We start from the raw sequence: 11,610 nt of genomic DNA on the forward strand, positions 1-11,610 counted from the left end.
CCAGACTCTATCTACTATAAAGTAGAAACAACTCCTATCAATGCTTTCAATAACAGTCAATAAAACTTTAGTCTGTCAATTTGATTTGTTACACAAGATTTTGTCATAGTTGGCGAAGAAATTAAAATGTTTAAATTAAATGTTTTAACAAAAACTGTGTGTTTTAATAAAATTTTATTATACTGTGTCTTCGGGGAAATGATTATAGGAACTGATAGCATTGTGAAAAATTATAAATATAATACAACCAATCACACTGAAAGAATAGGAGTGACCAAGAGAGTGAATGATGATGGAGTAAATCAAAAACAATATGAAATAGTAAACATGATCTGGAGGAAAACTAAGATATTTATTTACGATGAATTGACTCCATCATCAATAAAATTCACTGACACGTTCAGAAAGCGGAAAAAGGGATCCAATCTGCTGGTACAAAATAATAATAAACTGCTCTCAATAAAGCCCACTAATAAAGAATTTTCCACGCCAAGATATATTGATTTTTATTATTCTGATTTAAATGATCATAGAAATAAACGAAAACATTTTAATTTTCTACAAAACCATACACAACCAAATCAAAGCAGCATCGCTTATTATTATAATAAAGAAAGAAATCGACCATTATTTGATGCTTTAAAAACACCCTTGGAAGTTGTTAATGTTAAATATGCAACACGCGACACGATACCATCACCTAGTCCATCAACTGCTGGAATGTGTCAAGCACTTTTGAGCAATATATCAAATGCTAATGTGACGACTACATTGGCTACAATTCCTAATTATATACAAGTGGAACAGACTACTCCAAATCCAACAAATTATACCATCGACTATAGAGCCAATTTTCTAAATTTTAGTATGGCTGAAGACATAAGCTTAGAAACAAGAAATGCACAAAAATTAACGATGATCCGAGAGGGGATGACATCAGAAGAAATGATGACAATAGGGGAAGCTACGCCGAAAGTGGATATATCAAAAGTGTCTAACGATAAAATATATTTTTTTGAATTATACGACAGAGATACTCCTGAATCATATGGATTCACTAAACAGATCGATAGCGGGAAAAAAATTCATCTAGAAGATGTAGATAATGATTTGATCAATCAGAACTACAGTAATAAAACAAAATACGTTAAGAAACATGCATTTACAAGTACATTTCCAGCCGAAAACTTTATCAGATTAGAGGAAACGACACATAAAGAAAACGGGAAGCTGTATGCTAAAACAACAACTGCACCAAAAACTGCTTCAACAGCGGTATATAGTAGCGGTAGTGCGACTTGGTCTGATTTTCCTTTCGTAGCAGTTTATGTGTATGACCCTTTGCAGGTGAGTTAATGTTTAAATCGAATAGGATAGCAATGTGAGAAGGTTAGTTTACATTCAATGCTAACAAATAATGAATAATCTTAGCAATATTCCATCTGTTTACCATTGTATATAAATGAATAAGTTATATTTGAATTGTTGGTACAGATGAAGCAAGACAGAGTTGTACAGTTGTTGCAATATTTACAAGCCGTAAAAGTGATCACAGTTTTTCTTTCATACTGCGATTTATTAAATTCTCGCACTTTAAATAAAACCATAATATTATATTGTTAGTATTAACGATGTGAGCTGGGGTGATAAGCGAACGACTGTTTAACACTTGAACAAAATGCTAAAACACAGGCAAATTTTTATAATAATATAGTCATCATTATCAGTTTATTAGGTTCCAAATATTAACTTATCTTTTTCTAAGAACATAAAAAAGTGTTGTTATTTTAATTTTAGTGCACAATGTGGAATAGCTTGAGTTAAGTGATCATCGCCTCGCGATCATATCCGATGTTCTGCTCAAACCGCCTTTATGACACACCTCCTAGGTATCCTGCACTTCAAGGTAAACTTGTAAACGCCAATAAATAAATACATTTTCAAGGTGACTAGAAATTAGTCAAGCGATGTATTTCAGAAGAACGTTAAATATTTTCTCAAAGACATCCTTAAAACCAAAAAACATTTTAAACTTCTTCAGAGCAAATGTTTCTGCAGTAGTGTATAATTTAGAACATAATATTCATAAGATTGTAGGTAAACATTGCAATGTTATTTCAGTTACGTTGTGATGCGGCCGCTATAAGTGCACACTGGCTATTGGCATCCGCCTCTTGTTTATGTAGACATCGCGAGAATCAATACGAAGCACAACAATCTGCATACGTGGCTTACTGTTCTGCTAACTGGAGAATGCCGGAATGTATATCGTACGTGAAGCAAAAGCTGATTCATCCAAAATTTAATAGAAAAGATCCTTCGAAGCAACGACTTTATAATGTTGGTTAGTTAGTTTTATTTATTTAGGGCATTCAAAAATGCAAAAACTCTAATATGTTATTCAAAATAGCATATTAAATCACTTATTGAAAGTAAAAAACCCAGTCCAAAAGGTATGCCTCAGACCTGAGAAGAACGGGCGCAACAAACTCAGCATGTTTCTTTTTTGTATAAAAATATCGTAACAATGTAAAATCGTACAGTAAAATTTATTATTTAATAGCTTGTGGGCGGGCGGTCGCTCAGTTCCCAATAAGTGGTATCATTAACAAAGTCATTTATCTTATTTATTTATTAAGGCTTACCAACTAGATACATAATTTAACATATTGGAATAAGAAAAGCACTAATAAGTGTTACTATTTAAATATCTAAATTAAAGATATGCACAACGTTACTTAATTAAAAAACTAATGCTAAAATAAATTAGTTAAATAAAAATAATGAATTTACTAAATAATTACAAATTACATATTATAATTTTTATCTATATTTAAGCTTTTTAATGACAAGGACACCTGTGTTTATAAAAGTTAAAATTTGAAGAAATATCAATATTATGATCAAATTTAAATATTTTATTATAGCTTACACATATTAGTTGAATGGAAGAGTTTAATCCCTAGATATTTCTATAAAATTTAATAAATATTGAGGAATAAGTACCTATTCGACAATTAAATGCTGATACTCAAATGCCAATATTTTGAAGAACATCTGGAGTGTCTATAAGGTTGTTTATGAGTTTGTAAAGAAAAATCAACAGGGCCGCCTTTCCACGCATTTCCAGGGAACAAGTTCCATTTTCAAGTTTAATTAGCCTTTTTTGGTAATTATAAATATAATAAGTTTTATCGATATAACTGAGTCTAGACACGAATTTTTTCTGCACTGATTCTAGAGTTATGTATTTTTTATAGCATGGACACCAAATTACAGAATTATATTCAAGGATAGGTCTTACTAAAGATTTAAACAGTATTTTTAGCGACTCAGTGGATCTATAGTGTTTCGAAAAATAAACCAAGCAATTTTGACTTTTTTGTGCAATATTATCAATGTGGCTTTTAAAACTAACTTTACTTTCTACTACTACTATTCATTGTTCGATATATATTTTTAAATCATCAGCATATTCATAACTAGGATCAATTATATTTTTGGAGATATCGTTGATAAAAAGTCTGAATAGAACCTAAATGCGAGCCTTGGGGGACGCCAGAGAGTTGCTGAAATTCATTGGAATGATATCCACTGAGTTTGACAAACAGTAGTCGATGTGATAAGTAAGATTTTAACCACGCTATAATTAGTTTCGGAATATTTCAATATATATCACTCACGCAATACACACAATATACAAAAATTATCAAAAGAATCGTGATATTTAAGTGAAACAAATAAAAATAAAAATTGATTACTAATTAAAACCCCAAGCCTAAATGAGTACGTTAATATTATAAATTCACACACTCCAAATATACAAAAATATTGTGCATTATTTTTGAATCATTTGAACCATGAAGTTTTGAAAATAAATAATAGAATAAGAAAAATAATAATAATAGAATAACACACTGACTGGTTTGTAGGAGGAATATATTGGATTGTCTCTTTGTTGTTTTGTTATAGGTTTATTTTGTTGATAGGAGAAATAACTGTTAACAGTGGAATTGAATGCCCCGAAATTCTCTCGTTTAATTAATGTATCCGCTCCCAGGAGACTCCCGAGAATCAGCAGACTCGATACATTTTTAACAAATACTGCAATGTCTTGCCTAGGTCACTTTCGTACTCTTAATAGAATTGTTCGCACTTATAATAGCCTTCCGAAAGTTGATTGAAGTATAGACATTTTTAATGATAACTTCTCTGATTTTCGGTATAATGTTCGGAAATTGATGTTGCTAGACAGATTTATAATTTGCTGTTCACCAAGGATAATTCATATAATGTAATATTTAAGTTCTGCCGTATTTAAGTAAATAAGTTTTGTTCATTTTAATTAATTTTCACTTTATAGAAACTAATTTATAATTATAGTGTATCTAATATATAAAATTCTCATGTCGCGGTGTTTGTAGTTAAACTTCTTCGAAACGGTCATGATGTCATTGCCTGTAAGTGCAATAACACTTAGACTTATTTAGAATAATATTTCACGTAATTAGTTAGTGATTATTGTGTTGGCGATGCAAATAAATAAATAAAATATAACTTAGATATTATCAAGAAAAACATGCTTCCCGCTGACAGAATCATCCATCTACCACCAGTTCACGAGCATGAGACATGAACCAGACATCGCTCAATTAATGTGGCTTTCAAAATCAACCTCACAAAACTTTATCTCTTTCTAATATTAGTATAATATACAAGATATTATACAACAAGAAGAAATTACATTACGTTTATTATTATTTGTCTTGTAAATATTACATGAATTCTTTTTGATAAAGTATAAAAACTCCTACACGATATTTCAACTCTGGTTATCATTATAGTAAAGCCAAATTATGTGTGCATTATTTATGATACACAGGCGTTGTACAAATTGTGAATTCGATGCCCGAGACGTGCAGAGGTTGGGCGCCTGTCACCCTGATGTCTCATCAATATTCTACAGAAAACGAAGGCTCATTAGGAAACGCTGTTGGCTGGGGATTAGATAAGTAAAACATATATTTCTTTTTTAGCTATTTTGTATGAATTCTTATTTGAAAAAAAAAATCAATATCTAAGTCTTTCCACAACCTTCAATCGTAAGTCAGCGATTTCACTCTCCCCGCAAAGTGTGTGCAGTCGGATCACTACTCATATTATACTATTAATTCGTTCGAGTGCACTCGGATAGTGTGAGCCCCGCTTAACCAATTTACAAAAGGAAATATCACATGTGCTGATGAATGAATATTAACTTATAACTGTCTTTGGCTTCTTATTTTGCGTTTAAACCTAGAATTTAAAGAAAACTTAAACAAAAAACAAAAAAAGGAGTACTTATTATTATATATTATTATTTTTAGTTTGTCCAATAAAAACTACGATCAGGCATAACAATAATATCATCAGTCATAGCATTAGTTACTAATACTATTTTATAAGTTTGCAAATTTTACTAACAAAATATATAGATGTAATCTCCGGATGAAACTGAAATAAATGATATAAGTATTATTATTGTATCCTTTACCGTGCTAATAATTATGCCATAATATTATGGTACATATGTACTAAAGTAGTAACGTTAGCGAGACATCGATAGTACATATCTGCTCAACGCCAGAACCCACACGATCTCATTCGATTTCTCGCCTTATTTTGTTACTTTGAATTTATAATAGAATAAAAGTCCATACAAATTAGAATTAAATAAAATTAAATTCTGTACAAATCAGAACAAAGACAATAGGATGTTAGCATACAAAATATAATGTGGGTGCGGGGACTTCAAAATTTATCGGTTGCCGACGTGATAGTGAAGTGCACAGAATTTTTGTTTCTTTTCGAAGTTTTACCCAATATCTGGTTGCTATTTTAAAATACATCTAGACTATATTAAAAAGAAATAAGCATAATTATAATAGTATAATTAATTGTTTTTAATTAAATAGAAAATTTCTACTAAATGAATAAAAAATTAACCCTAATGTCAAGTTTAGCTCAACAATCCTAAAAAAGATTGCGACGCATTCGATTTACGAAAAAATGATCCGAAAGAAATTTTGTTTTTACAATTACAGATATCGTGGCACTGATTTTGATGTTGCTAATTATCAGCTGATGTGGTATCAGAGTTTGGTATTCAAGGAATCTGTTTCGTGTCCTGGCGATGCAAACTACAGGTGAACAAATTTTTCATATTCTCTTGGTTAGCTAGCGTTCAAAGTCAATGTCAAAAATAAACTTTATTCAATTATTAGGCTTAAGTTAAGCGCTTACTTAAATCGTCACTATAAAAATTTCTTTTAATTTACTGAATCTACCATAATATATAATAATAATAACATACAAGAAACTCAACGGCCACTATTTTCAATCAAATAGAGTATTTTACAATGTACATAACAAATTACTTTGTAACGTGCTGCATCGAATATATGAGTCGTGTTAAAATGATATTAATTATTTCATAAAAAGTAATAAAGAATAAACTGTATAAATATAAATTATCGTTGTTTCAGAGCTTGAACTCAATGTTTGTGTAAGAATGCTTCGTGAATATGATGATTTTTATTACTGTCATAATTAGTAATCGTATCCAACAAATATTGAAACTTTTTATTGAAAAGAGCGCAGAAAAAAGAATGCTGGGAGAGTTTCTTGCGCCGCTTCTTCTCTCTCAGAGCGCCATTTGTTTCCGAAGCGGTAGTAGTATCTAGTAGTATAAGAAATGACATCAAAAAGAATTCTAAAGGAATCAATTTTGAGAAAATAAATGCCTTTTATGCCTTTTATGCCTTTACAATGATTTATTAACTATAACAGGTAGCCTGACACCACAAGCGTTACACGCGGGTTAGTCCACATTCAACAACACAAGTTAGTCATAAAACTCGCATTACGACATAGTTACCTTCAAAAAAAGCGCGTAGACCTTCATTAAAGGCTCCTGTGATTCCTTTGGTGTTGCAAGAGAATGTGGGCGGCGGTGATCACTTAACACCAGGTGACCCGTACGTTTGTCCTCCTTTTCCATAAAAAAAATAAAAATGGAATATTTTATAATTTGTAAAGCGGCCATTTTTTATTTCGCCACCGTAGTTAACAGCCAATGCTTGGTATGTATCTATGTAACGGAACCTTTAATGTGTGTGTGATTTTCACCTAGTTCAAAACTACGGATTAGAATAAAACTTTGCATACTTATCAAGAACCGACGACAATGGACTGATGAAACTTCAATAATTACTCTATATCTTCAGGATAAGTGATTTTTTTATATGTGATTTAGTCTTTGTGCATGCATGCGCTAATCAAAGGGTTATTCGTTGCTACGAAATTATCGTCGCTTAGACTAAAAAAGCAAAAATTTATTATTATAAAAATACTCAGAAAGTAAAATAACGTTACAATAAGTTTACACAAGGAATAGTGTGACTAACAAAATAAGGTATTCTATTATTAGAAAGCGTCTGGTCCAAATGTTTCAAGTATTTATGACTCTACTTTTACCAACATCAAAAAAATATAGGAGTTGACATCAAACACCGCATACTATGTTCAAAGTCACTTCCACGTGCTAAACAAGTCAAATGCTTTGATTAAATTTAATATGAAATTATAATATTCGTTATAATAAGTAACCACACTATAATTACTAAGACCGGCTCAATAGAGTTGAATAACTTAAATCAAGCTCAGCAGAACCCTCATAATGATGCTGCTAATAACTCATATTAAATTTGAATAATATAATCAACAATTAACGGCAAGTTGCTTAAATACTTGTATACTAGCGTATAGACAAACAAAGCGTGTAAGAAGAACATCTCTACGGGGATGCAGTAAGATAGAAAAGGAAATCGAATCTATTGTTTTTGTTACCGATTTTGATAAACCAGTCGTAAGCAGCCAGCCACTCTTGGAGTTAACTCGTTAACGTGCTGTTATCAACATTGGTCAATCATTATTTGGTATCGGGTCGTCTATACTGTAGTATATTATATTATTTGATATAAACGGTTTTAAAAATTGTATAAACACTGTTAAAAATCATATTAAATACACTATGTCTGATAAATCTTGAAAATAATTTATAAGTGTTTAATATAATATTGTATTGTTATGAAATAAGAGGGGTTGTGGTCTAACTAATTTGTATGATTTTTAAACATAGTACGAGATGAACAACTATAAACATAAAAAATATCAATAATTGTATCCGAGTTTGGTTTGAGGCGAGAATGTTATCACATACATTGCCTTCACAGATGTTATAGTGAAATCAGATCTTAATTAACATAACCATCGCTTAGATCGCAGGGACTGACTTTGTAGATGTTAAACAAGCGTTCATAGTTCCCGTTAAACTTAACTTTTTTTATATTTCTGTTCACTAAAAGCTTTAATGTTATCATTTGCAAAGTTTTGATTTTAACTTTATTCCTAGTAAAAGTTAGCCCATAGCTACTCAAACCGTAAGAAATCGTGTGGAGATATAGGACGGTACACTTTGTTAATTTGTATTTTATTTATCAAGATATGTTTCAGTAAAGTACTTAATCAAAAGAACAAAGTTAGAAACATTTATTGCCTATCTTTGCCACAATATAACGGAGAGACGCAAGATCCGGTCCACGGGGCACTACTCTTCATTGGCGGGAAACTAATCGCCAATTATTTACAGGTACGTGAATGAAATCATAATCAATTTATACATTGAGGTCAAAGAGATAACACTTATGAACGTTAAAAGTGTAACATTCTATCATTTTTTTTCTATAAAAGGGGGCAAGCGGGCAAGAGGCTCACGGGATGGAGAGTGATGAGACAACCACCCATGGACATCCGCAACATCAGGTGTCAAGAAATGCGTTGCCGGCTTTAAAGGCTCCTCCTTGCTATTTTCTTGAGTCTCAAAGTTGTATCGGTTCGGGAAAACAGCAGCCGGTAATTGATTGTGGCTGTGCGAGGCAAGAAATTACTTGAAAGACAACGCGTGGTTGTCCAATACCAGACGTAAACGTGATGCGGGTGGTATTTTGCTTTTTGACGTCCGGTAGTGGAATTCACCCGCTGGTATCAACGCGAACAGCTCCTCTGAGCACTCCCTGTGATAAATGCGGTAGCAGATGCAGAGATCACCACATCTATACGCAAAGCCAAAGAATCAAGCCACTTACAAGAATTTACCACCACTCCGGAAAAGGTTGAGCTTTAATTACAAACGTCACGACTTACACGAGTAAGTTACATATACTAAATGTAAACTAATTAATAAAATTTTGTTTTTAAATTGTTATAAAGAAGGTGTTAAATACAACCAATGAAAATAATATCATACCGCATAATTTAGTTAAATAACGTGTTATTAAATAACACTATTTTCAAACTTGTACAGATTCGAATTTAATTTAATTTAATTCTCGTCCATTGGTTGTGGGTTGAGACAAATGAGTTACAAGAGGCTAATGGTGGCTGAAGTATGATACAAATGGTTTAGTTGACCAGCTAACGTCAGGGTGTCGAATTTTCGTGACGGTGTGCGCGCGTGTCGTAAAAATTCACTTTAATAATTTTTAACCAAAACGCGCTAAGAGTAGTATAAGTTCACAATTCTGGAATTATAATATTTAAGAACAATCCAAATGCACACAAATCACAATTTTCTGTAATTGAAGTGATTTAAAAGTGTTATTTTAGAAGTGAAATGAATATTACAGGAAGAGCGACGCACCGTGGGAGAGCAATCAGCTCAATACACTGGAATATGGCGTCTTATATCGTGGATATCAAACACAGCGCAAGAACCAGACGAATTAGAAGCCTTCCCCTTTGAGATATTGCGGTGAATCACGAGCAATTAATTTATTAACATTATTGAAAATTCATTTTCGTTCATTGAAGAAAAACCTGAAAGGATTGAGCATTCGACAGTTGTCTTGATGTCTTAAGTTTTTGGAATAGATAACAATTGATAATTAATTATTCTGTATCGAAAGACTCTTTATATTACATAAACATATTTTATTTATATTTACTTTTAGAATGTTTTAATTCTGTTTTAAAATAAAAGTCAGGTGTACTATTTAATTTGAATGTGTGTGGTACCTAGATTTTTTTTTATAAGATAATAACGAAGAAAATCGTCCTTTTTAATTTTGTGCTTATTGAATGTGGTATTATATTTTAACAGCTATTCCTAAAACAGCAGAAGGCTAGAATTAGAAACAGATACGAAATAATGAAGTCAACAAACATTTATCGTATGTGATGTGAATGTAATTGTTTTCTTCCCACAAGCTCACAGCCGGTCTGAGGTTCGAGTCTCCTTAGGAGACGCCCCGTGACTGTTGTTGCGTAGTCTTTGCGGCCTCCACGGCCCACGTCCTACTTCGCTGTGAAAGCCAGGGCTGCTAACAGCACAGAGGAGGTTTTAGTCGGTATGGGGTGCCCGCGAACGCTGACACTCGAGTCCGACATATTACGCCCCGTTCCGGGGCGTAAATAAACCGTATTTCCTCCTCTCAAAAAAAAAAAAAAAATAATAATGTAATTGTTAATTAAATAATTTGGTGTGTTGTAAAATAATGTGTGTTAGCCACAAACATATCTTTTACATACTTTCTAAAATAAGCTTAATACATAAGTTTTAGATAAGGAAAGTTTTGTTTAGGAACAAGTAAGAAACTATACACAAAATTAAATTATAGAGCTTTCAGTCACTTAATAACAACGAAATGATCTAAATAATTTAATTTCTTATAATGGAACATACTCTACGGCTTATTCAAATAAAAACTTGTTCAAAATTTGAATGGCCATCATTTGGGAAAACGAGAAGTAGCTAAACGACCGCGACGGTTTATACAGACTGGGAATGTTTCCGAATCAAATGACTTTACGGTCCTTGAAAAGACAAGGCTAAATGGATGTGAATTAAAGTACTTTTTTATGGAAGAGGAGGTCAAACGTGTGTAAGGGTCTGAGAAATGTGTAAATGGTAAGTGATAGTACGCTGCCCCAAGTCTCCTGCAATGCAAGATGAAGCCGGACTGAAGCAGTGTACACCTCACACACAGATGGTGAAGATGATTTCAAAGTTTGTGGAGTGTCGTGTGAAGGTGAAATGTGATGACAGGAATCAAGTCAACTGCTTCAAACCCAACACCGACGATCCACCCCCCATTTACTCATAATATATCGGGTGCAACCTGTGCCGGGTTAAAACAAGCGCGGGTCTGTAGCAAATTATTACAAAGAGTTACCGAGTGTCTGACGTGGATTGTCTTAGTAGGACAATTTGTAAAGGTTCACGTTTTTGTGAAATTAAAGTAAATTCAATATAATATATATTAATAAGTTTCACTCGAAAATTCCGCTCAGGCAGAGATGAGCGGGCTTCAATATACGGGACCCTTTCGTGCGGTGCCCGCAGCAATCGCTACTCTTGCTACGTGGATTATCCGGCACTGGGTGCAGCCATCATCACAGTTATTGTAACAGACTTGAAGTGTGTTTTAAAGACTCAATCGGCGTCGCATTGGCAAGCCCCGTTCAATAATCTAATATTATTTATACCGTAGACTAACAATACAATAGCGTATA

At 32.6% G+C, this 11,610-nt stretch overlaps 1 protein-coding gene across 1 annotated transcript; it reads left to right on the forward strand.

The window, feature by feature from the left end:
- The first annotated feature begins 203 nt into the window (after positions 1-203).
- LOC126977111 (uncharacterized) lies at positions 204-8,635 on the forward strand. The gene is made up of 5 exons (XM_050825814.1): positions 204-1,347; positions 2,122-2,344; positions 4,883-5,012; positions 6,084-6,185; positions 8,559-8,635. The coding sequence occupies exons 1-5, from the start codon at positions 328-330 to the stop codon at positions 8,563-8,565; spliced, it is 1,482 nt and encodes a 493-aa protein (XP_050681771.1). The 5' UTR covers positions 204-327; the 3' UTR covers positions 8,566-8,635.
- Positions 8,636-11,610: the final 2,975 nt, after the last annotated feature.

Source organism: Leptidea sinapis, chromosome 43, assembly GCF_905404315.1.
Source record: "Leptidea sinapis chromosome 43, ilLepSina1.1, whole genome shotgun sequence".
Classification (NCBI taxonomy): domain Eukaryota; kingdom Metazoa; phylum Arthropoda; class Insecta; order Lepidoptera; family Pieridae; genus Leptidea; species Leptidea sinapis.

Excerpts from the sequence above, each read along its gene's own strand:
- LOC126977111 (XM_050825814.1), top strand. The coding sequence starts at position 328 with ATGATCTGGAGGAAAACTAAGATATTTATTTACGATGAATTGACTCCA. Across the intron at positions 1,348-2,121 it reads ATGTGTATGACCCTTTGCAG|TTACGTTGTGATGCGGCCGC; the intron begins GTGAGTTAATGT and ends ATGTTATTTCAG. Across the intron at positions 2,345-4,882 it reads GCAACGACTTTATAATGTTG|GCGTTGTACAAATTGTGAAT; the intron begins GTTAGTTAGTTT and ends TATGATACACAG.